This window comes from Babylonia areolata, chromosome 4 (genome assembly GCF_041734735.1).
Source record: "Babylonia areolata isolate BAREFJ2019XMU chromosome 4, ASM4173473v1, whole genome shotgun sequence".
NCBI classification, from domain to species: domain Eukaryota; kingdom Metazoa; phylum Mollusca; class Gastropoda; order Neogastropoda; family Buccinidae; genus Babylonia; species Babylonia areolata.
Window position 1 is genome coordinate 31,063,181 of NC_134879.1, and position 25,631 is coordinate 31,088,811.

At 44.8% G+C, this 25,631-nt stretch overlaps 1 protein-coding gene across 1 annotated transcript in view; it reads right to left on the minus strand.

Moving 5' to 3' along the window:
- The window catches only part of LOC143281048 (cyclic GMP-AMP synthase-like receptor 1), a 48,048-nt gene that overhangs the window by 6,779 nt on the left and 15,638 nt on the right, over nucleotides 1-25,631 (minus strand). Inside the window, exon 2 of the mRNA XM_076585957.1 lies at nucleotides 1,399-1,606. Coding sequence (XP_076442072.1) covers nucleotides 1,399-1,606 — 208 coding nt within the window. The remainder of the gene's footprint in view (nucleotides 1-1,398; nucleotides 1,607-25,631) is intronic.

The following is a 25,631-nucleotide window of genomic DNA, read 5'->3' on the forward strand; positions in this document are numbered from 1 at the left end:
CATTATAAATTCAGGTAAAAAATAAATAAATAAATAAAATAAAATGTAAAACAACGTTACAGATCCGCTGAGAAATCTGACGAAAAAAAATCCGGTAAAAAGCAGAATAACATTATTGATCTGTTCGGAAAATCGAAGTATGGGCCAGGGAGCTTTTTTTTTTGTTTTTTTGCGATGATGAAGACGGGTTTAATGCACGGAATGCTCACTATTATCATTATCTTCTCTTTTTTTTTCAGAAACAAAATACCAGAAAAAAAGGAAAAGCGACAAATAAATACAGAAAGAAAAAGTAGTATCATGATAATTAATTTATTTTTGTGTCATTCTCAAGAAAACCTAATCAGGTAAATGCATGTATGTGTGTGTATGTGTGTGCGCGCGCGCGCGCGCGCGCGTGTGTGTGTGTGTGTGTGTGTGTGTGTGTGTGTGTGTGTGTGTGTGTGTGTGTGTGTGTGTGTGTGTGTGTGTGTGCGTATGTGCTGAGAGAGAGAGGGGTGGGGAACAGACAGACAGATACAGAGAACAAAAGGCAGGTAACGAGACAGTTTTTTTTGGGTTTTTTTGCGAACTGAAACAGCCATCATCATTTTATAATAGAGATGAGAAAAAAACCCAACCAAAACAATAGTTGTCATGATGTGTTCCCATAATTTTGTCGAACTAAAGATTACATTCACATCTACCAGTCGTAAGGCATTTCTCTAAACACGGTGCCACATAATTATCTCTCTCACCCAATTCATGTGACTGCTGATACAGAGTGACAATGAATCAGTGAGAAAGAAAAACAAGTCGATGACCCCAAAGTCACACAACAGATAAAATCACTTGTGGTGATTGTTCGCGCAGTCTCTTTTAGAATGACAAGCCCAGGATGATAAAGGACTGTGTGTGTGTGTGTGTGTGTCTGTGTGTGTCTGTGTCTGTGTGTGTGTCTGTGTGTCTGTGTGTGTGTCTGTGTCTGTGTGTCTGTGTGTGTCTGTGTGTGTCTGTGAGTGAGTACGTACGTGCGTGCGTGAATGTGTGTGTGTGTGTGGTGGTGGTGAGGGGGGGGGGGGGGGGTGCGCGCGCGCGTGCGTGTGTGTGTGTGTGCGTGAGCGAGTGCGTATATGCGTGGGTGTGTGGGTGTCTGTGTGTGCGTGTGTGTGTGTGTGTGTGTGAGTGTGTCTGTGTGTGTCTGTGTGTGTGTCAGTGTTTGTGTGTGCGTGTGTCTGTGTGTTAGTGTCTGTGTGTCTGTGTGTTTATTCCCCATGAACCGTTTGTTTACACACACAAGCAATGGCCTGAGTTGGATAAAAAACAACAACAACACAACAACAACAACAACAAAAAACAAACAAACAACATCCGTATCCGAGTCCGAGTCTTAACACCATCACCAAAGATGTAACTCACCTATACGGACACGGCAGAGGAAGGGCGAAGTACCCCAAGTGACGACAGCAAGCGGCGACTTCCGGCGTCAGCCATGACGTCATTTTGTCGGGGACGCCGAAGCCTGCCGTGCACGGGGGCCAGGGCTCGTGAAAGTAGAGAGCGGGGACCAGCTGGAAGACGTACCTCTCGTCGGCATGGCGACAGATCCGCACTTCCGTGTAAGGGTCTGGAACAGGAAGAAAGAACCCACTTTCACTCTGTGGACATACGTTGACATATTTTCATAAGTGGAATGGAGTGATGCCCTGGTGGTATGTATGGGTATCTCTCTCTCTCTCTCTCTCTCTCTCTCTCTCTCTCTCTCTCTCTCTCGGATGAGGACAACAGGAAAGTGCCCGGGAAAATAAGTATCATCTGAACAATCAGAAACTTAAAAACACATGTTCCAGCTCAAGAAAAACAATGCCATAAAACGCAGTGCAATACAACACAACACAGTGTCTCAGAAGGGGCGGAAGAAGCGCTGATGATGATGATGATGATGATGATGAGAATAATAAGAGATGCGCTCGCGGATAACGGTAGTAGAGTGGATGCACAGCTGCGCGCGATGCAAATTAATTACACACATCCACAAAATCACGTACACAAACAAGCGCGCGAACACTCTCACTCGATATATTATTGTACGCTCAGATCACCTCACACAAACACACACACGACTTAGCCTTGCCTATGACTTTTGTCTATTTTCCGCTCTCTGTCTGTCTGTTTGTGTCTGTCTGTGTGTCTCTGTTGTACTTTACTGCATGGTTTATGTAAAATGCGTGTATTGATGTGTTTAGTTGGTTACTTTATTTTGCTTAGAATTGAAATACTGAGCATATTGTTCATTGACGCCTCGACGAGGGACTCTGGCCTAGTTTCAGTTTCAGTTTCAGTAGCTCAAGGAGGCGTCACAGCGTTCGGACAAATCCATATACGCTACACCAAATCTGCCAAACAGATGCCTGACCAGCAGCGTAACCCAACGCGCTTAGTCAGGCCTTGAGAGAAAAAAATCAAAACATATCGATTATAAATCGTGGTTACGTGAATATACATTCACAGCACTGCATAACTGAAAGACAATGAGGGTGAGTATCAGTAGCTCAAGGAGGCATCACTGTGTTCGGACAAATCCATATACGCTACACCACATCTGCCAAGCAGATGCCTGCCTAGCAGCGTAACCCAACGCGCTTAGTCAGGCCTATTCATGTATAAATCATCTGAATCTTAATCTTTTTGTCTGTCTGTCCTTTTCAATCTGTCTCATCCTAATATATATATATATATTTATATTTTTCTTTCTCAAGGCCTGACTAAGCGCGTTGCGTTATGCTGCTGGGCAGGCATCTGCTTGGCAGATGTGGTGTAGCGTATATGGATTTGTCCGAACACAGTGATGCCTCCTTGAGTTACTGATACTGATACTGATACTACTGATACTCACTCTGATTGTCTTTCAGTTACGCAGTGCTATGAATGTATATTCATGTAACCACGATTTATAATCGATATGTTTTGATTATATATATATATATATATATATATATATATATATATATATATATATATATATATTCATATGCTGATGCATATTTTCTTTCTTTGTTCTTTCTGTTCTTTTTTTCCTCTCTCTCTCTAATATTTGGCCCTTTTTTTTCGAAGGCTGGAGGAATAAAAAGCACCGACTGCTCGCTCTATTACCATCATGAAATGAAATATTTTATTAATACATTAATTCTCTCTCCTTTCCTTTTCTGTTTCGTGTGTATTGTACTGCAGTGTATCATGTTGTATTGTTTTACTTTTTGTCACAACAGATTCTCTGTGTGAAATTCGGGCTGCTTTTTCCCCCCGGGAGAACGCGCTGCTACAGTGCAGCGCTGTGCCAGCCACATTTTCTTCCCTTTCTTTTCTGCTTGCCAGTGTGTTCATTTTGCTTCACAATCAAAATTAATTCTTCTGCGGATTTTTGCCAGGTAGAACCCTGTTGTTGCCCTGGGTTCTTTATCGTGCGCCAAGTGCATGCTGCACACAAATTTCGGTTGATGGTTTCGTCCTTCTTCTTCGTTCGTGGGCTGCAACTCCCACGTTCACTCGTGTGCACACGAGTGGGCTTTTAAGTGTATGACCGTTTTTACACCCGTCATGTAGGCAGCCATTCTCCGTTTTCAGAGGTATGGTCTCATCCAAGAGGGGTGGGGTGTGTGTGTGAGGAGTGGAAGGGGGTGGGGTGTAGGAATAAAACGCCGGGTCTGAATGCGAGATTCGAACCCGTGCACACTCACTTCCAAGTAGGACGTTATTAACACTTTACCACCGCTCTAGAAATGAAATGAGTCAAGAGGCTGCGGTCACTGACTCTTGATGTCTGATAACAATCAGCCTTCAGTTCGGCACACCGGCAGACACCGTGAGACGACATCTCAGTGAAATCACCGACACCTCCGTTCGTCTGAGCGGTCAATGGCGAACGTGGCTCCTCGAGATCACGGCAGAGACGGACAGACAACAACCACCACCTTTCTTTGACATGGTCTTTAGTCTGATACCTGTGATGTCAATGACCTGCCCCGGTGCGATGCCCGGGGATTCTTCAGTGTACTAAGCATTCGCGCCTTCGGGAAATTCAGTGGTGGACGTTCATTCTTTTCTATTGGTCTTCCTTCACACTATTGTCTGCATTTTCTGCCATCCCAGTCCATTGCCCTTTCTTTTCTTTTTTCATTTTTTTTAAGCAAGTCTTGACTCTTTTGTTCTCTCTTTTCTACAGTCTATTATGTATTCTCTGTGCTATTTTGCTAGCGATAAAGTAGTGATATCGTAAACACAGCAGCTCTCAGTTCTACAATGCTGTTTTGCTTGTACGGCCTTTTAAAGTGACTTTGAAGCACTTTTTGATTTTTTTTCCCCAAAAATTTGTTTAAAAATCTGTGGATGATAAGATTAAACTGGAGGGCTGGGGGGGGGGGGGGAGGGGGGAGAGGGGGAGGGGGGTTACTGACGTGCTCAGCACAGCCTGGTCTTATTTGCTGATGGTTTTAAGTAATATGTCATGAACTGTGTTGTTTTACAGCTGTTGTTGTTGTTGTTTACAGATGTAACAGAAGAGTTGTTGCGTTTAACCAGACCGAATCTTTTCATTTAGTTGAGCAAACCTGATATATGGCCCCGAACGGGCGGCTGAACTGTTAGCAACAACACTGTCAAATGTCAATGACCAGGTAACAGGCTGAACTGTTAGCAACAACACTGTCAAATGTCAATGACCAGATTACGCTGCTGGTCAGGCATCTGCTTGGCAGATGTGGTGTAGCGTATATGGATTTGTCCGAACGCAGTGACGCCTCCTTGAGCTACTGAAACTGAAACTGAATGACCAGGTAACTCGGCTGAACTGTTAGCAACAACACTGTCAAATGTCAATGACCAGTTAACACGGCTGAACTGTTAGCAACAACACTGTCAATGACCAGTTAACACGGCTGAACTGTTAGCAACAACAATGTCAAATGTCAATGACCAGGTAACAGGCTGAACTGTTAGCAACAACAATGTCAAATGTCAATGACCAGGTAACAGGCTGAACTGTTAGCAACAACACTGTCAAATGTCAATGACCAGGTAACACGGCTGAACTGTTAGCAACAACAATGTCAAATGTCAATGACCAGGTAACAGGCTGAACTGTTAGCAACAACACTGTCAAATGTCAATGACCAGGTAACAGGCTAACTGTTAGCAACAACAATGTCAAATGTCAATGACCAGGTAACAGGCTAACTGTTAGCAACAACACTGTCAAATGTCAATGACCAGGAAACTCGGCTGAACTGTTAGCAACAACAATGTCAAATGTCAATGACCAGGAAACACGGCTGAACTGTTAGCAACAACACTGTCAAATGTCAATGACCAGGTAACAGGCTGAACTGTTAGCAACAACACTGTCAAATGTCAATGACCAGGAAACACGGCTGAACTGTTAGCAACAACACTGTCAAATGTCAATGACCAGTTAACCCCTTGGCTGCTGCTGATGAGTTCGCTCCTCAGTGCAGGTACTGTCTGTCAACAGAGACACGCTGAGCGTCCAGGTCAGGAAGTAGGTCACCGATCTGTATTTCCACTTCTTCCTTTTTGACCTTTTTGAGAGAGACAGGGAGAGAGAGAGAGGGAGGGGGAAGAGAGAGAGGGGGGAAGAGAGAGAGGGGGGGAAAGGAAGAGAGAGGGAGAGAGAGAGAGAGAGAGGTGGAATGCAATTTAAGAAATTAAACTGAACGGGAGCAAATTCTCAACAAAACTGCTTTTTTTTTCTAACAGAGCTTCATTAATCAAGCATTATATATAAGGAACACTTAGATAAGAATCACCCTCTCACTCACAACATACACCCAGCAACATATTCCTAACAATTAACATTATCATATTCGAACAGATTCACAAAGAGAAACACAGAGACAGAGACACAGAGAGAGAGAGAGGGGGGGGGAGATGGAAGGAAGGAAGAAGAGAGAGATAGGAATGCATAATGGATGGAGATGGAGAAAGACAGACAGAAAGAGAGAAAGGGTGAAGGTGGGGGGAGGAGGAGGTGAACGGGGGAGGGGGGGGGGCTGGATTGTGCATCAAAGTAAGTACGCAATACTTAACACAAAAACAAGCAAACATGCTATACGGACCTGCACATAACAAACCATGCAGTACAGCAAATTCGGCTAATTATCATCCAACGAGAAACCGAACAAGCCGGATCCTGATGGCCAATTCACGGCTTTGATGATGTCGTGACAGCATTTTCTGTGCGTTGTTCACCAAGTCACAAACAACCAATACCTCGGGGATTCCAGTGTCAATGTCCGAGTGGACGCCTGTCGGAGCGCGATGTCCGACAGTGGTGGATCAGGGCCTTAAGAGAGTCGATCAACCCACCGCTGATATTGTGATGGAGAAAGACTGCGAGTCGCACTGCACTAATCCACCCCACTCCATGTCTCTTCTCTCTCTGTTTCTCTCCTCTTCTCTGTCTCTCCCTCTGTCTCTTCCTCTTTCTTCCTCCCACCCCCAGTCTCTCTCTCTCTCTCTCTCTCTCTCTCTCATACACACACAAATACACACGCGCGCGTGCGCACACAATCACACACACACACACACACACACACACACACGCGTGTGCGTCATGTGCACATCATGTGCATATTTTTGCTTATGATTTTGCGCAATATCATTGATGAAAAACTTGAATGTGCTGCATAATTAAAAGCTTTTTTGCTTTTGTAGTCGATTTTCTTTTCTCCATCTTCGCCGAGAAGGCTGGGTGTGAAGAAGATTATGTGCTTATACCAATGTCATATTCAAATACTCTCCTCCCCCTCCCCGCTCCTACCCACCTACCTCTCTCTCAAAATCAATTATTAATGATACAGAGTTTCGGTCCAGTCACTCTCTAGCTGTCACCGATTTGTTCGCCATTTTATTTCGTTCATTGAACTTCCGTCATTCAGCTCGTCTCACTGTAAAGTTAGGTGTCCGTGCTGAATGGAGAAATAACTGCTCTCCTTAAAGCCGAACTGAAAGGTGTTCAGGGACTGTCTATAATATATATATGTGTGTGTGTGTGTGTGTGTGTGTGTGTGTACATGAATATATATATATATATATATATATATATTTTTTTTTTTTTTTTTTTTTTTTTTTTTTTTTTAGTGAGTTGTAACACAGGGGACGAAACTGCAGGCATACAATTGGCTCCCTCCCTCAGAGAGAATTCGAATGCAGTCTGTGAAAGATTTACATTATTTTTCATTTAAATTTTGAAATAACGGAAAGGTTATTGACTTGTTACCTGTGCCCGTTCTATATATATATATATATATATATATATATATATATATATATATATATAAAGGGCGCACGTACCAACTCAATAACCCTTTATTTACACCAGGATTTTACTTCCCCCTCCACAAAACATTAAGTGGTGGTCTGGGTGTTTGTCAGTAAAAGAACACACGAAAAAAAAAGAATTGTATCTGACAAAACAATTCGGTAGAGAAATCAACTCTGATAGTGAAGCAAATACACGTGCAGACAAAAAAAGGAAAAGATAAGAGAGAGAGAGCAGACCAATTTCTGCCTCAGTGAAATTTTGGTGTGTTGACACGCAGTACTATGCAATACAATGTGATGCAGTACAATACAATACGATGCAACACGGTAAAACACAATAAAAAAAAAATAAATTAAAAAACCACAGTACAGTTTTGTGCAATGCAGTGCGATCTGTGCTGTACTGTACTGTAGTGTACTGTACTTACTATACTGCACTGCACAAAACTGTACTGCACTGTACTGTACTGTACTGTACTGTACCAGGCAATCGCATCCCGATATCAACGCCCCGCTGTCGTCTGTTCTCTCTGTCTCTCCCTGTCTGTCTGTCTCTCCACCACTGGTATGCCGTTTTTCAGTTATTAACCAGAGACATTCGCGTGAAATAACAGTTCCAATACACAGATTTGACTTCTTTTTAATATATATTTTCTTCGTATTCTTTATCTCCCTCCCTTCTTTCGAGCGCTGGATGAAAAATTGACATATATGCTTATTCCGCTATCCCTTGCAAATACAATTCATTCATTCATTCTCTGTCTCTCGGTCAGTCTGTTTCTCTCTCAGTCAACCTCTGTCAATGTCACTGTCGCTGCCCCCCCCCCCCCCCCCCCCCCCCACCCCCTCTCTCTCTCTCTCTGTCGTAGATACGCGCGCACATATTTATCAAAAAGCGCACAAAATACAGACTACGCTGACAAGCAGACAGAACAGGTTGGTGTAAAATAAAGAATCATCATTTAAAAAAAAAAGAAGCAAAAATCATAAATCTGAGGAGATCCTACTATGACATCAAAATATGTATCATATGCGCGGATATAAGAAACTAAAACAATGCGCAAGTCCCTTTAAAAAATAAGTGTATGTGTTTATTATCCTGCCACACACACACACACACACACACCACCACCACCACCACCATCACCATCCCCACACACACCACCACACCACACCACACCATACACACACACACACCACCACCACCACCACCACCACGTGACCACCACCACCACCACACCACACCACACACACACACACACACACACACACACACACACAGTCCCTCCCTAGTTCAATTACGATGTTAATATTTTTCAAAACCCAACCTACCATGACAGACATATCAAAATTAATGATTCTCCCCCCCGCCCCCCCCCCCCACCCCCCTTACATCCCCCTTCCCCACCCCCAACCTCCCAAGCAAGTCAGATCGATACTCGGACGCACAAACAGACACACAGCCGCTGGCTGACTGACATAATTTGTTTCATCAAGAAGACCAGACACTGAGCAAGAGCACTTTCTGCTCAGTGCACCAGACCAGGCACGTGATACACAGCGGCAAGCGGCGTCAGAGGTCATTGGCCACAAAGGTCATGCAGCACGAGAGACCGACAATGTTGCGGGTGTTTTGCCGGTACGACAGCGAGGGATATAAACCCTCATCTTGACACTATGTGCTCTGTATCATTGCGCCAATGATCTGTGACCAGACTGTGAATGACACAACGTTCAGTGACCGCTGCGGTACGCATGCCTATGCATACACACACACGCGCGCGCGCGCACGCGCAAGCACTGCATAAGTACATATCCACAGTCACAAATACACACATGATAATATGATATATAGGAATCACGCCGGGAAGCACATGTTCTTGTGATGGGGTGAAGATTTATATTATACGCGCGCGCGCGTGCGCACACACACACACACACACACACACACACACACACACGGGTCGTCCGTCATTTCTCTCTAATTGTTTGTGATAAAAGAGGGAGAGACAGACAGACAGGCAGACAGACAGACAGAGACACACAGAGAGGACAAACTGGAAGAGTGTCAGGCAATATGTGTGGTGTTGGAGTGTGCGCGTGTCCATGCGCGCGCACATGCGTGCCCCACATGCGTGGATGCGCGCCCTCTTAACTCACCAAGCCACTCCCGTCACCCAAAAGGATTTAGTTCGTCAGATAAAAGTGTCACTTATCCCTGGAATCGCGAGCTTCATCCACCTCAATTTAGACTGCCCGAGTAAAACAGCCTCCAAAGTAGATCATGATCCCAGTTCACCTATGTAACTTGACTTTTGACATGCGCACCTGTGTGTTTGTGTGTGTGTGTTTGTGTGTGTGTGTAAGTGTGTGTGTGTTTTGTGTGTGTGTGTGTGTGTGTGTGTGTGTGTGTGTGTGTGTGTGAGAACAAAAGAGAAATCGGTGCGTGCGTGCACACGCACGGGTGTGTGTGTGCGCGTGTGTGCGCGCGCGTGTATGAGTGTCTCACACTGTGTGTGCTTGCGTGCGTGCGTTTGCGCGCGTGTGCACAAATCTATCTCTGACAAGAGGGGAAGAGGTGTCTGTAGAAACACGGAGACAGACACTGACACTGACACACACAAAAACAGCTCCGGCTCCACACAAGTTGAATGATCGTTCGGTCGAGCGCGAGCGCGCGAACACGCACCCGTGTGTGTGTGTGTGTGTGTGTGTGTGTGTGTGTGTGTGTGTGTTGTGTGTGTGTGTGTGTGTGTGTGAGTATGCATGTGCACATGCGTGCGTTTGCGCGTGTGTTTCTGTTGATGTGAATGCGTGCATTTGCGAGTCGATAAGATAGCAACAAAGTTGGACTATCTTTCGGTCGAGCGCGCGTGCACGAACACGTGTATGTATGCATCGTGTGTGTGTGTGTGTGTGTGTGTGTGTGTGTGTGTGTGTGTGTGTGCTCGTGTGTGCATGCGTGCGTTTGCGGGTGCCACGGTGTGTGGGTACGCGTGTATGCGCGCACAATGAGTGAGAGAGATATTCTCTGTGTGTGAGTGTGTGTGTGTGTGAGAGAGAGAGAGAGAGAGAGTGTGTGTGTGTGTTGTGTGTGTGTGTGTGTGTGTGTGTGTGTGTGTGTGTGTGTGTGTGTGTGTGTGACAAGCGAGTGAGCTGAATGGGGGAATGAAGATAGCAACACAGAGACAGAGACAAGCAAAGAGACAGAGACACACAAACAGCGCCGGCTCCGCACAGAGTTGAACGACCTGTCGGTCAATGACCCCTTCCTTCCACGGGCGCCGAGAGACGCGTGGCGGGAGAGAGAGGGAGAGAGATGTGGGACGATACGGGTGGAGGAGGGAGAAACAGAAAAAACAAGAAACAGAAATGCCGATATGGCATACACTGCCTGCGAACTGGCTAGCAGATGAACTCAAAACGTTTAATCATTCATTCTCTCTGTCTCTCTGTCTCTGCCTCTCTCTCTCAGGGCTTTTCCAATGTGGCACACAGATGGTAAAATAGTGTTAATAACCACTCACAGACACTCGTATACCTACATACAGACAATATCAACAACGCAACAACGATGCAATGATCTCGCACGCTTTCGAACATACACGCAACAACAACAACACAACGGCAACACAGTATCGCGTGCTTTGTAGCGCGTATGTGTAAGAATTTTGTAGTAGGTATATTTATGTGCTCACACGCGCAAGTTCAACGTAAGAAGAGGAAGGATTGATTGATATGGATACTTATATAGCGCCCATCCTCGGTCGGAGACCAAGCTTAGAAAGCGCTTTACAAACACGGAGTCATTTACACAACAGGCTGCCTACATGGGTAGAGGCGACTGAAACAATTAGTCGACAAGGGATTAAAACATAGCAAAACACATTGAAAACACATGTATCACAACAGCCAACTCCCCTTCTTCCTATTCCATCATCCACCGCCTTCTGTTCAGAACACAGGAAAAGAAAACATACATAAAAGAAAACGAAGAAAAGCATGTCAGCATGACAAAGAACGGGAAAGGGAGAGAGGGAGGCACAGAGTGACACAGGAAGAGAAAGTGAGACACAAACATTGAGAATGAGACAGAGAAGAGAGCAGAGGCAGAGACATATGTCTTTTCACGTTACTTTCAACCCCACCCCACAGCGAAGATCAGCACTTCTACATAATTATATACCTACCGGCCAGCTACTTTACGGAGGAGGCTGAAACACACACGTGCTTTTGAAGACAATGCTTTCCTCCCCAGTGACCCCGTCAAGAAACAAAGAGCACCCGTGCATTCGTTTCAATTCACAGCAATTGCTATGTGCGTGCATGCGTGCGTGCAATGCGTGCGTTTGGAGGTGTGTGTGTGTGTGCGCGCGCGCGCGCGTGCGTTCGTGAGTGTGTGAGTGCGCGGTGGCGAGAGGGTAGGAAAGGAAAGGAGAGGATTTGAGAGGAAGATAAACATCTTCCTTGTTTAAAGGGCAATGAAATCGACCGCCACACAAACACAGACGCCAAACAGATCAATTTCAGTTTCTGCTTTGTTCTCTCTCTTCCCTCCCTGTTCCCTCTCTTCCCTCCCTGTTCTCTCTCTTCCTGTTCCCTCTCTTCCCTCCCTGTTCTCTCTCTTCTCTCCCTGTTCTCTCTCTCCCTGTTCCCTCTCTTCCCTCCCTGTGCTCTCTCTCCCTGTTCCCTCTCTTCCCTCCCTGTTCTCTCTCTTCCCTCCCTGTTCCCTCTCTTCCCTCCCTGTTCCCTCTCTTCCCTCCCCCTCTCTTCCCTCCCTGTTCCCTCTCTTCCCTCCCTGTTCTCTCTCTTCCCTCCCTGTTCCCTCTCTTCCCTCCCTCTCTCTTCCCTCCCTGTTCCCTCTCTTCCCTCCCTGTTCCCTCTCTTCCTCTCTCTTCCCTCTCTTCCCCCTCTCTTCCCTCCCTGTTCCCTCTCTTCCCTCCCTGTTCCCTCTCTTCCCCCTCTCTTCCCTCCCTGTTCCCTCTCTTCCCTCCCTGTTCCCTCTCTTCCCTCCCTGTTCTCTCTTTCTTTCGTCTGTCAGTCAATGTGTTGACATCTCCACCAATGTAAATTAAGATTCGTTCTTTCATTCATTTTACTTCTTCAGTGTTTTATTTCAAGTCAGTCAGTTTCACTTCACTATATATATATATATATATATATATATATATATATTCACGCTTAATCACTACAATTGAACTTTGAATGTATTTCTTATTTGTTTATATTGCCTTGTTGTCTTACTTCATCCAATGTTAATGTTTCATTCAAACAGAGGGTAAGCTCCAAGGCCTGATCAGCACGTTGGGTTAATGCGATGATCAGACAACAGCGGTCTTTCTGATTTTTTTTTTTTTTACAGGTGTGCTTTAGCGTATATGGATCAGACCACACGCTCTGACACCTTGAAAGGAAACTCTTATACATACAAACATACATATATGTGTGTGATGTGTGTGTGTGTGTGTGTGTGTGTGTGTGTGTGTGTGTGTGTGTGTGTGTGTGTTTGTTTGTTTAAAAGAAAATACACGATTACTTATTGATTATCCTCGAAGAAAGCACGGAGAACTGCGTCTTGTCTTGTATTGTCTTGTTTTGTACTCTCCTCATTTTCTCCGCCTTCTCCGCACAAATGTTTCCATACACAGGGACAGAAAGAGGTGAATGAGTCTGCTGGCTGCAAAACCTGACGTAAGCGCTGTAAATAAAAGAGGCCGACCTTGTAGTTAGCGCATCGCCAGGTAAGGAGCCTATTCCCGTATCACGTCCCTTTCCCCCCACTGTCACTGCTGGTCCACACACACTTGTCTGCCTTCTTCCTTGATCTGTCCTTCTCTGTCATGTCAGGGCAGAACGGGGAGGGGGAGGGGGGCGAGGGGAGAGCGGAAGGGGCGGAAGAGTGAGAGAGAAAGAAAGAGGGAGAAAGAGGGAGAGAGAGAGAGGTGAAGAGATGGAGAGACGGAGAGGAATAAGTTGGGCCGTGAGAGGGGTGAATGAATTGAACGAATCAATCAATCAATCAATCAGTGAGTATATGAATGAACGAAACAATGAATGCATCTTTATTCTCCCTCGGTGGAGATAGTGGAGCGTCGAATCACCCGCCTTTGTTTGAATACACAACAATGAATGCATCTTTATTCTCCCTCGGTGGAGATAGTGGAGCGTCGAATCACCCGCCTTTGTTTGAATACACAACAATGAATGCATCTTTATTCTCCCTCGGTGGAGATTGTGGAGCGTCGAATCATCCGCCTTTGTTTTAAACACACAGAGAAGTAGGGATTAAGACCACTGAGATATATATTTACATAATTATGTCTATGTGAAGACGGAGGTTGTTTGACGGAAGAGTGTGAGAGAGAAAAGAGGGAGGGAAGCGACAGGAGGGGTGACGAATCGATCCAGAGAGGGAGAGAATTAGACAATGAGAGATGTGAGTGTGCGCCGGGTGAGGGTGTGCGTGCGGGTGCGCGCGCGCGTGTGTGTATGTGTTAGTATGTGTGTGCGCACTTGTGTGTGTGTGTGCGTGCGCGCGCGCGCGCACTTGTGTGTGTGTGTGTGTGTGCGTGTGTGCGCTTGATTATGTGAGTGTGTGTGTGTGTGTGCGTGTGTGTGTGTGTGTGCGTGTGCACGTTCTCGTTCAAACGAAAGCATACACACAGGAAGGCAGAGGAAGGAAAAGGGAGAGAGAGACACACACACATACAGACGGACAGAGAAATCAAGTTGCAGAAAAAGATAGAGAGACGGAAGAGGGAAAAACCACTGGTGTTTTTGTTCGCGTCGCTGTTTTGGCTTGTTGTTTTATGAGGCGGCCCTGTGACCCGGACACTGAACAGAAACACCATGTGGCTAAGTCATGAACCCCCTACCCCTTCCCCTGTTATGAGATCCCCCTTCCCCAGCCACTTCACCTGTTTGTGTCAGGTGAGTGGAAGTGGCAGCAGCGGAAGTAGTAGTAGTTGTTGTTGTAGCAAAGAGCCTGACTCTCTGGTAGTAGTAGTAGTAGTAGTTGTTGTTGTTGTTGTTGTTTTTGTTGTAGCGGAGCAGCAGAAGGTTAAAGCAGTAGTGCAGTTGCTGAAAGGTGGAATGGCTGCAGGCTTTGTCAACATCCAAGCAGAACTCTTGAAACATAGCAGGCAGTAGCTGATATCGTAACTGCCATCTGCAACAAAATCCTGGCTCACAGACGAATGGTCCACGCCATACACCCCAATCACTAATCGTTCTAATTCACTCATGCCGAGAAATCTCCCATGCTATTTGCAATCCCGCACCATCGTTTGATCAGCTGTGCTAGCAAAGTAATGTTGGAAAATCATTCTGAACAGATTACAGCTGCAAGCAGATACCGTTTTAGCTGAAGATCAGGCTGGATCCCGCACAGACTGTAGTCCCATCGAACAGACTGATCTTTAGTCCGTGTCCCCTTTGCGAAAAACAACTTCAAAACTACACCGGGAGTTCTAGCACGTCTCCAGATACTTCAAAAGGCGTTACAAAGTCTGACAGGAGGCGCTATGGGCCACAAATGGAAAAAAAGAAAAGAAAAAAAAGAAGGAAAAACAAAGATCGGGCAAAAGTTTATCAACACCATCCAGACACCACACTCCGAAGTGGCCAATGCTGTTCATACAGGATGCTACTGGAGACTCGGTTCCATATCACGGTTTCAGCTGGTCATGGCTGCCTTCTGTCTCCCACACTGTTTAACCCTTTCACCGCCAGTCAATTTAGAGTACAAAATTCCCTTGTGCTATAAACACAGGAAAGACAGTGTCTGAGAATAGCTGGGGATTCTCCCTGCGATGTATAGAAAATATGGCCAGTCCTACCACCGAACATTAAGAGCACTAGGTTCATGGATAACAGACCAATGATCTGGTCACCTTTCAGTGACATGGGTCCTCTACCTCGCCTGTGCATAAATGTGAGCTTGGCGGTGAAAGGGTTAACATATTCCTGGAATGCATCATGACTGATGAACTCGAAGATGAATGAATGAATGAATGATGGATGACTGATGTGGATAGTTATGTAGCGCATATCCTCGGTCAGAGACAAGCTCTAAGCGCTTTACAAACACGGTGTCATTTGCACAACATGCTGTCTTCCTGGATAGAGCCGACTGCATGACACCTGCCACTAGACGCTCATCATTCGTTTCCTGTGTCATTCACTCAGGTTTCAGTCATGCACATATACACACTCATACAGACATGTAGCATTTTACGTGTATGACCGTTCTGTTTATTTACCCCGCCATATGGGCAGCCATACTCCGTGTTCGGGGGTGTGCATGTTGGGTATAATCTTATTTCCAAAACCCACCGAACGATCTGTTGTATGCACTGTTTCGTGTGTATTATTTCACAGAAGGATGTGGGAGTTTGCGCCATATCAGTACCATTATCATCGTTATCATTGTTGTTATTATATTATCATTATCATCATCATCATCATCAAAATAATCATCATCATCATAATTCTTCTTCAGACTACTATTATCATATTTACTATTATCATCATTTAAAAAATTTTTGTAGTAGTAGTAGCAGCAGCAGCAGTAGTAGTAGTAGCAGCAGCAGCAGTAGTAGCAGTAGTGACAGTAGTAGTAATAGTAGTAGTAGTAGTGGTGGTGTCTGTCATTATCATTGTTATTATATCATTCTTGTTCTTCTGTGTAAAAAAAAATCTTTACACTCACAGCCAATTATTGTGTGTATTTTCGCCACTGCGTTTGTTTATTGTTTATGACACATGAAAGAGCATGATATAAGCTCAGGCTTGTTGTTGCTCAAGTTTTCTTAATTGAACGTTACATTTCGCCTTGGTTTACAGATATTTAAAAAAATGCTTAAACCAATCATTGTTACAATCATAGAAAAACGAGGGCAGACAAGGAAATAAAAAAGGCTTTCCATACGAAAGTCCTGACGCTTGTTGATCGCAGAGGTGACGGACGGACGGACCCTGAACAACAACAGCACAGACCAACGTTCGTGACTCTCGGGTGAACTCTTGGGTTACGCAAAACTTGTTCGCCCTTCCAGCGGGAGTCAAGGTAGTAGGCCTACATTTGGTAGGGGGGATCCGGTGTATTTGTTGCTGTTGGGCAGATGTGTGTAGGGGGAGAGAAGTGGGTGGGTGGTGGGGGGGGGGGGGGTAGGGTTCATCATGGGGGGTTGTAGAGTGGGGTTGGGGAGTGGTGTGTGCGTGCGTGCGTGCGTGCGTGCGCGCGCGTGTGTGTGTGTGTGTGTGTGTGTGTGTGTGTGTGTTTCTTTTCTTTCTTTCTTTTTTCTTTTTTTTCCCTCAGTTCCGCCTACTTCAGAGAGAAGCTGGTCAGCAGAGGGAAGCGAATGGTTATGACTGTGCGTGTGCGTGTGCGTGTGCGTGTGTGTGTGTGAATTCGAATAATCTATTCACTTTCTGAATAATGGCGACTTTCTTTCTTTCATTCTTTCTTTTTTCTTTCTTTCTTTCTTTTCCTTCTGTCCGAGGAGTGAGTGGACAGGGTGAAACTGAAGTGGTTTTCCGGAGTGCCTTGCCTCACGTACAGTTACCCGCAAGTACTCCTTCACCTGCAGGTACGATGGTCTCTTGAATATATATCTCCCCTGACAGGCACTGTAACTGAACGAACAACACACACCGAAGCAGCAGAGCTCCATCAGCATCAGTGGCAGTGCAGGGTCAGTCTATACTCTGCCGTGTGGCCTCACGGCGACCTGACATTCACACACACACACACACACACACGCGCGCGCGCGCGCGCACGCACGCACGCACGCACGCACACACACATTCACAGAGCTCTCCCTGTGAACTGCTATGCCGGTGCAAAGACTGCAACAGAGCGAGTGTGTGGTTGTGTATAGGGGTTTGGTGACAAGTGGCGCGGAGAGGGTGTGAGTGTGGGGAGGGGGGGGGAGGGGAGGGGATAAGGGAGAAGGGGGGTGCAATGTCATTGAAACTGCGCGGAAGGTCGTGCTACCAAACCGAATAAACAAACAAACAAACAAAAACAAACAAACTTTCTTCACGCAACAGACTGTCTTGTATCTGTGTAAAAGCCATTTGTCAGTTTGATTTGGTTTCACACACACCACAAAAATAAGCTGTGCGTGTTTCCTTGTCTGTCTTGCAGTGTACGTGCGCCCGCGCGCGCGGATAATTACAATACACAGACCTGTCCGTGCACGCTCCCACAATAACATTGTGCAAACAAAACAAAACATCAGCCAGCTCCCCACTAGCATGAACACATTTATGTAACGCAAAATACATACGTACGTCGCCACAAGCCGTGTGTGTGTGTCAGGCTGAAACTGTTATCATCTCTCGCAGATCGTGTGTCACAAAGAATAATTGTTTTGTGTGGCGGTGGAGATGGGAAATCGTGGCAGTGTATTGTATTGTATTGTATTGTATTGTATTGTATTGTATTGCATTGTGTCGCAATATATCTTTCTGTGTGAAATTCCGGCTGCTCTCCCTGGAGAGAGCTCATCGCCACAATGAAACACCACCAGTGTTTTTTTTTCCCCTTCTTTTCTGTCTGCATGTGTGTGTGTGTGTGTGTGTGTGTGTGTGTGTGTGTGTGTGTCACGGTGTGTGTGTGTGTGTGTGTGTGTGTGTGTGGTGTTTTTTTCATGTGTGTTGTTGTTGTTGCTGTTTTCGTTATCAAAGTGGACTTTTCAAAGAATTTTGCCACGGAGAATCCCTTTCATTGTCGTGGGTTCTTTTACTATGCTACGTGCAGGCTGCACACGGGACCTCACTGAATCATCCGAATGACTAGCACCCAGACAAAAAACCAAAGGTCTCGTGCAGAGAGGATGGGGGTATACAATTCATCCCGCTCCGTATAAAGGACAGAGGATGTGGTATACAATTCACCCCGCTCTGTATAAGGGACAGAGGATGTGGTATACAATTCATCCCGCTCTGTATAAGGGACAGAGGATGGGGTATACAAATGATCCCGCTCTGTGTAAAGGACAGAGGATGGGGTAAACAATTCATCCCGCTCTGTGTAAAGGACAGAGGGTGGGGGTATACAGTTCATCCCGCTCTGTATAAGGGACAGAGGATGGGGTATACAATTCATCCCACTCTGTGTCAAGGACAAGAACCCATGGACACTGGCTTCCTAGTCGGGTGCGTTACCACCAGGCCACCGCTGCACCTGAACGGACACGGCGCTTTTCAAGAGATCACATTCATGGACTAAGTCAGATTCCCTTCTGTACAGACCCCCTGCCGACCGACTGCACTTTCAGCCTGCCAGAAATATCGAAAAATGCATCTGCTTTACGATCCCTCTTTCTCTATCCTCCGCCCCCGCTCCCACCCCCTCACCGCCCTCACACAAGTCTACCCTCCCTCCTCCTGCACCCTCTTCCCCCCTATCCACCCACCACTCCTCCTTCATTCCCCCCTGACGTGTGTCCTCTTCACAGCCTCTTGTATTATGATCGTGGCCAAAAACAAAAGTCGCAAGGGACGTGAGGGCAGCAGTTTATAGTGAGTGGTGCGCTGATGGCATCAAAAGGAAGAGAACAGAATGCATTTCAAAATACAGCATGAAAAGGAGGGTAACAAAATACATTGAAGAATAACATCTAAAGGAACACAAGAAAGTCAAAAGAAATCCATCAACAGGGAGACGTCAAAGTACATTCAATAACTAATAATGACAGGTGCGATTTTTTTCTTTCCTTCTCTTTTTGTGTGTGTGTTTTGTTTCGTTTTGCTTGTTTCTGTCTCTGTGTGTCTGTTGATGTTTAGGCAACCACTTAACTTTCTTTTCCCCAGGTGATTTCACGTTCGTCAATTCAGATGCTGTCCTCGAAATCAGCACCCCTCCGTCTCTGTCTCTCTACCATCACACCAACGCTCCACGGACTACACAAGAATGTCGAACGTGCTGAGAGGTATGGACGCACGTGTGGTGACCCAAGTTACAAAACCACCTGTGCAGGATAGCCTCTGTGGTCGGTGAACAGTGAAGCAATTAGTGGCGTTTACCTTGAAATCATCCAAGCCTGTGATGTCTATTTACAGATGTAATCGATACGGCAGCGGCGGTTACAGACACAGCAGCAGAAGAAGTAATTGCAGCATTCGTCATAGTGCAAGCAGTAGCAGAAACAGCAGTGTTGGTGGGTGGAAGTATCATTAAAGGAATGTTTGAATCAACTCTCCTGCTTTATACATGCACGCACGCGCGCACACACGCACACACACACACACACACACACACACACACACACACATGCGCACTCTCTCTCTCTCTCTCTCTCTCTCACACACACACACACACACACACACACACACACACACACACACACACACGACTATTCTCATTGTCGTCTTGAAAACAAAACAACACAAAGACAACTACGAATAGTAAAGAGTGGTAACTCTCTCCATTGACAAAGTACACTACTTAACGTCAATGCTGCTAACGCTACCGAATCTGCTAGCGCACAGGTAAACAAAAAGGTATATTGAAACAAACCCAGACACTTCCTCTAAAAAGGAAACGCCAGGCTTGTCCTTACACCGATCATCTGACATGTGCACACAGCAGCAATGACAGAAGAAACGTGCAAACACAAAGTAGCTTTTATTAAAGACTGGCATAGCCTTTATATCGCGAATCATACAGAATATACGGGCAATACAGAACACATAAATAATGACAGAAGCTGGTCTTGTTTTTTATGACCCGCAAATAAAACGGCCATACATGTAAAAGCCCACTTGTGTACAAACGAGTGAGCGTGGGAGTTGCAGCCCATGAACGCAGAAGATGAAGAACCAGCAACAAATCTTCAAACGCGCATGCGTGGTGCGAGTTATGTTTAGGGTCCAACTGACTGTCAAGATTTTTTTTTTCTTTTTTTTCTTTTAGTGGGGGGCCTCCAGCCTCCTCTTTTTCCCCACTTTTTTCTTTTCTTTTTTTCCTTTTTTTCCTTTTTCTTTCTTTTTTTTTTTTGTGGGGCCTCCATCCTTCTCTTTTTCCCCACATCTTTCTTTTTCTTCTTTCACAAACTCATAGTTACCTTTCATGCACCACTTTCCCCCACACACCTGAACTAATCACTTTCATTCTTTCCCCTATCGTCTGGCGCAACAATTGCCCCAGTGTGTCTTGAAGCATACATTTTAAGCCAGGTTTTTTTATGTTCTAGTGTTCTGATGTATGCATTCTAAACATGTATGACAAGTGATTACATCTGTCTGGGTTTATTGTTGTCCTAGTGTGAGTTGTTTGTTTGATATTGAAGCTTTTCTGTCATCCATCCTCTCTCTCTTCCTCCTCTATCTTAACCTAATACATAAAAAATAAATAAATGAATGAATAAAAGATCTGTCATCTGTATAATAACAATGGACCGACCCTATCTTCCCTTTTAATGTTTACAATTGTTTATATGTCAGTGGTTTTGTTGGTTATGCGTGTATGTTTTTGTGTGTTTGCGTGCATGCGTGCGTGCAAGCAATTTATATTATGAAATCTTACAAATCTTACTATGTCTAAGCTGATTTTCAAATATCATTGACAATGGTAAATTTGATACAGTTTTCTTATATATGCTGATGCACATTTTGGCAATCAGAAGAATATGATTGATTTGCATCAGTGTATGGTCCTGGGTCTTGTGTAGGACTGGTATCCCAAACAAAACATCAGTTTCAGACAAAATTACTTTTACATTATATTCAATTAATATGTTTTGACTAATATATTCCCAAAATGCTTTGACAGGCGGACAATGAAAAAAGAAATGTTCAATATAATCAGTTTCTTCTGGGCAGTAGGAGCACCTTTGGTTGTCTTTCTTTCTCATTTTACACAACAGGATAGGATAAATATTATGCAATATTTTCCATTGCAATACTCTTAAACGTGTTTATAGACGGGGAATCTCCCATATTTTCTTATTCAGATCTACACCAAATCTATAATTCCAAAACCTGATGGCACATGGTATTGAGTAGTTGTTGTTGCACAATACTAATCTAAAGTCTTTACAAGTGAGTAATTTCTTACCACAGAAAGGAGGAATATTTGACAGGTCGATGTCAGACCTCTCTTGTTCATTAATTACAGAGGTGAACTGTCGAACAGCAGCAACAACAACATTGTACTCTAATATTCTTGCTGGGGACTCTCCGATTTTGAAACATATGTCATTATAGGTAAAAATGCCACGAGTATTATATATGTCTTTTACATGTATTATCCCACCCCTGACCCAATCAGGAAAGAAAAGAACGTTTCCCTGATACTTTAAGTGTCTGTTATTCCATAATAGGTTTAAATATGGTGTTTCACCTGCTTGCACATTAAGATCTAACCATGTTTGCAAAACCATCCTCCAAAACTGAGAATTAACCAGATGCAAATACTTAAATACAGTACTCTTCACGTTTGTGAAAAAACATACATTAAATACAACAAAATTAGCAAACATTTTCCTGGGTACATGAACCCATTTTTCGTGTTCTCCTGCACTACAAAGACGCACCACCCATTGCAAAAGAAACGCTGACTGCATTTGCCTAACATCAATCATCTTTAGCCCCCACCTCCCTGTTCAAAACCACTGCATGCTACACTTCTCTTAACTTTCTCAAAAGCTTTTCTGTTGCAATTCTGTTTACGCCAAAGAAATCTAGAGTATTTGATTGGTCGATATAAGTACCTTTTCTGGAATAATGAAAGCCTGCATAATGTAAACAATCTGGGAAACAAGAACAGTTTTTATTATGTTCATTCCAATTAAACTTAAGTCTCTCTTTTTCCATGAATGAATAATTCTTTTGATATTCTCAATTCTATACACCCAGTTCTCTTCTAAAGGGGACGCAGAAGTATTGTTGGCATAAAAAATGCCAAGAATTTTAATCTTTTTCCTCAAAAGAAATCCAAAAAAGTATCAGTACAATCTTTTTTACTTCCTAGCCACATTGCAACGGATTTATAGCGATTTATTTCAAGCCCTGAAAACCTAGAAAAATCTTGAAATATGTTTAACACGTGTATCATGTTCATCCTGCAAAAATAATGTAACATCATCTGCATACAGAGCTATTTTCAGTAAGAAAATTTGTTGATTTGGACGATTATTCGTGGACGTTATACACTGAGTCTTGAGGCCAATACACAAATCATTCCCTGAACCAAAGTCGGCGGTCTTCTTCGCCTCCTTTCAATAATATGTTCTCGCAAACCACCTGCTGTTAGTGAATATGCAAAAAAGGGTTTTCACTGTTTTAGTTACTCACCACTATACCGACAGACGGCCTCTTGGACAAATGCAGATTGTGTAAAAACTTCACACTGAGTGAGAAACACAACAACCTTTATATGCCTTGCTTTGAGTTATATTTTGAAATATAGAATTTTCATAATTTTCAAAAGGAACTGTGGGGAAAAAAAAACCCATATTATATTCAGATTGCTGTCCCATTACTTAGCTGATTTCGGTGCCATATCGATTTGTGCCCTGTCTAGAAATGCACCGTCATTATATATTTTTTTTTTTTTCAAGCATGAAAATAACTCTTTTTCCGATTTTCAAGCCAAAAAAAAGTTTGGACAGGCAAAGTGTTTCCTGTGAAATTTGATTTGTTGCATTACGCAGGGTTGTTACACAGACTCACGTTGTGTGTGAACACACACGTGAGCCAAAAACTACTGGCCTTGCGTCCCGTGTCATCGGTCCTGCCACCTCGAATCGATATCTGTTTGAAATATTTGAAGAACGCTGGAAGACACTTGACGCCTAAATTGTCTCGTGCATTAGAAAATCCATGAGAGAAGCGCTGGGAGGTGGTGGGTGAAGGGGAGGGGAAGACATATGGAAAGAAAGAAGGAAAGAAGAAAGGAAAGAAAGAGGGGAAGAGAAAAGGATGAGATAAAGAAGGGGAATCGAGAGACAGCGAGCGAGCGAGAGAGAGAGAGAGAGAGAGAGAGAGAGAGAGAGAGAGAGAGAGATACAGCCATTTTAAAGTTGTTTTTATACTTTTATACTTCAAACTACCAGAACCACAGACGATCGACAATCCAACAGCAACATACATGTTAAAAATGATAACAAAACGGACAGGGGTGGGGAGGCAGGGGGGGGGGGGGTGTCGATGGAGAGGGGGTACGGGTCCCATAGTGTCTTGGGCTCGGCTTAGAAAGGCAGCCCAATACTGTCATTCCGTTGTTTTAACCTTCCCCAACGAAAGTCAGGTTCCCATTCACACCTGGGCGAAGTGCAGGAAATCGAAGTACAGTGCCTTTCCCGAGAACAAAAACAACAGGTGGAGTCGAAACGGGGGATCGAACCCTGACCACTGGATCAGAAGTCCAACGCCTTACCCATTCAGCCACGACACAAACATACAACAAACAAAAAAAAACCCAAAAACAACAACAACAACAAAAAACAGCAACACTATATTCAGTATGATTAAAGTATACTTTTTTTTCTTTCTTTTTTTCTTCTTTTCTACTACAGTTTCCTCTCTTTTGTGTCTTCCAGTGCACCATACATGACAGTGCGCCTGGGGGGTGGGTGGAGGGGACTAAGGGAGGAGGAAGGGAGGGGTGTTGTTTACTTCCAGTCCTGCAGTGCGGCGAGGCGACATTGACCTTGGGCGCTGGGACCGGAGGCGCATCGATCGTCGAAGGAGTGCCAAACAAGCCCACGTGTGTGTGTGTGTGTGTGTGTGAGTGTGAGTGTGAGTGTGTGTGTGTGTGTGTGTGCGGGCGCGCGCGCACGCGCGTACGTGTGTGTGTGTGTAAGTGTATGTGTGTGTGTGTGTGTGTGTGTGTGTGTGTGTGTGTGTGTGCGTGCGTGCGTGTGTCGCGTCGCTAGCAGCAACCTCTCTCCCTGCCCCTACGCCCAGCCCCCTAACGCCGATTTATTTTGGGGGGTGGGAATTGAATAATACTGTACCCTGACCTGACCCACGCGCCGAGTAAAGGGGGGAGGGGGGGAGGGAGAGGGAGAGGGGGGGGAGAAGAGAGAGAAACTGAGTGAGAGTGAGGGAAGAGGGGGACTGAGAAGAACGCGGGGGCTGGGTGAAAGAGAGAGAGAGTGTTTGTTGGGAGAATATTATACGTGTGTGTGTGTGTGTGTGTGTGTGTGTGTGTGTGTGTGTGTGTGTTTTGTTTGTGTTTGTGTGTGTGTGTGTGTGCGTGTGTGTGTGTGTGTGTGTGTGTGTTTTGTGTGTGTGTGTGAGTGCGTGCGTGCGTGTGTATGTGTATGTGAGTGAGAGAGAGAGAGAGAGAGTGTGTGTGTGTGTGTGTGTGTGTGTACTGAATATGCAGGAGTAACAAAAAATAATGAATACATAATATTTTTTGTTGTTGATTGCAGCAACCTGCAGAGACGATTTTCTCAAAAGGGGGGCGGAGGGTTGGGGGGGTGGGGTGGAGAGGTGCCCTAAAAGAGATCCAACCAGTCCATCTCTCTCTCTCTCTCTCTCTCTCTCACGTATCCGCACACACACACACACACACACACACACACACACACACACACACACACACACACACACACACACACACACTCCTTAAGTACAAATAGCCTTTTCTTAATGTTCGAGACAGGGAAATATCGACTGTTGTCGTCAGTCAGGAATGTAATGATTCTATCCAAAAAAGTGATCGATTTTTCTGGCATGTGGGCTTCAATTTAATTCTGTTTTTGTTCCGTGCGCACGCACTCTCTGTGTGTGTGTGTGTGTGGGGGGGGTGTGTGTGTGTGTGTGTGTGTGTGTGTGTGCGTGTGTGTGTGTATTTTGTGTCTCTGTGTGTGTGTCTGCGTCTGTGTTATGTCTGTGTGATATATGCCATCACAAGAAATGTTCCGGCTCCTCAGAGCCCATAGAAACTGACCAAAGCGGCAGAGACATAACAGGTCAATCCTCAAACCAGATCAAATCAAATCAAATCAAATCGTTTGGAGCCAGGCCGGACCGCGCGGGTCCGTCTCCAGAGTGGACATGAGCCGCTCCTCCTCTACGACATATTTCAAAACATACTCAGATACAGGCGTGAATCAACCCAGAAACATGCGCGCACGTACACATACACACATAATTATGTACAAGCGCTCGCATGTACGCACACATACATACATAAGCACGTACGTGCGCGCACGGTGCGTGTGGTCAAAGAGCGATAAACAACAAGAACAAACCAACCAACAATCCAAAGCAGAAAAACAAGCAAATCGTGTTGATGTTTTTTGTTTGTTTGTTTTGTTTTTTGTTGTTGTTGTTGTTTTAGATAGCACCCG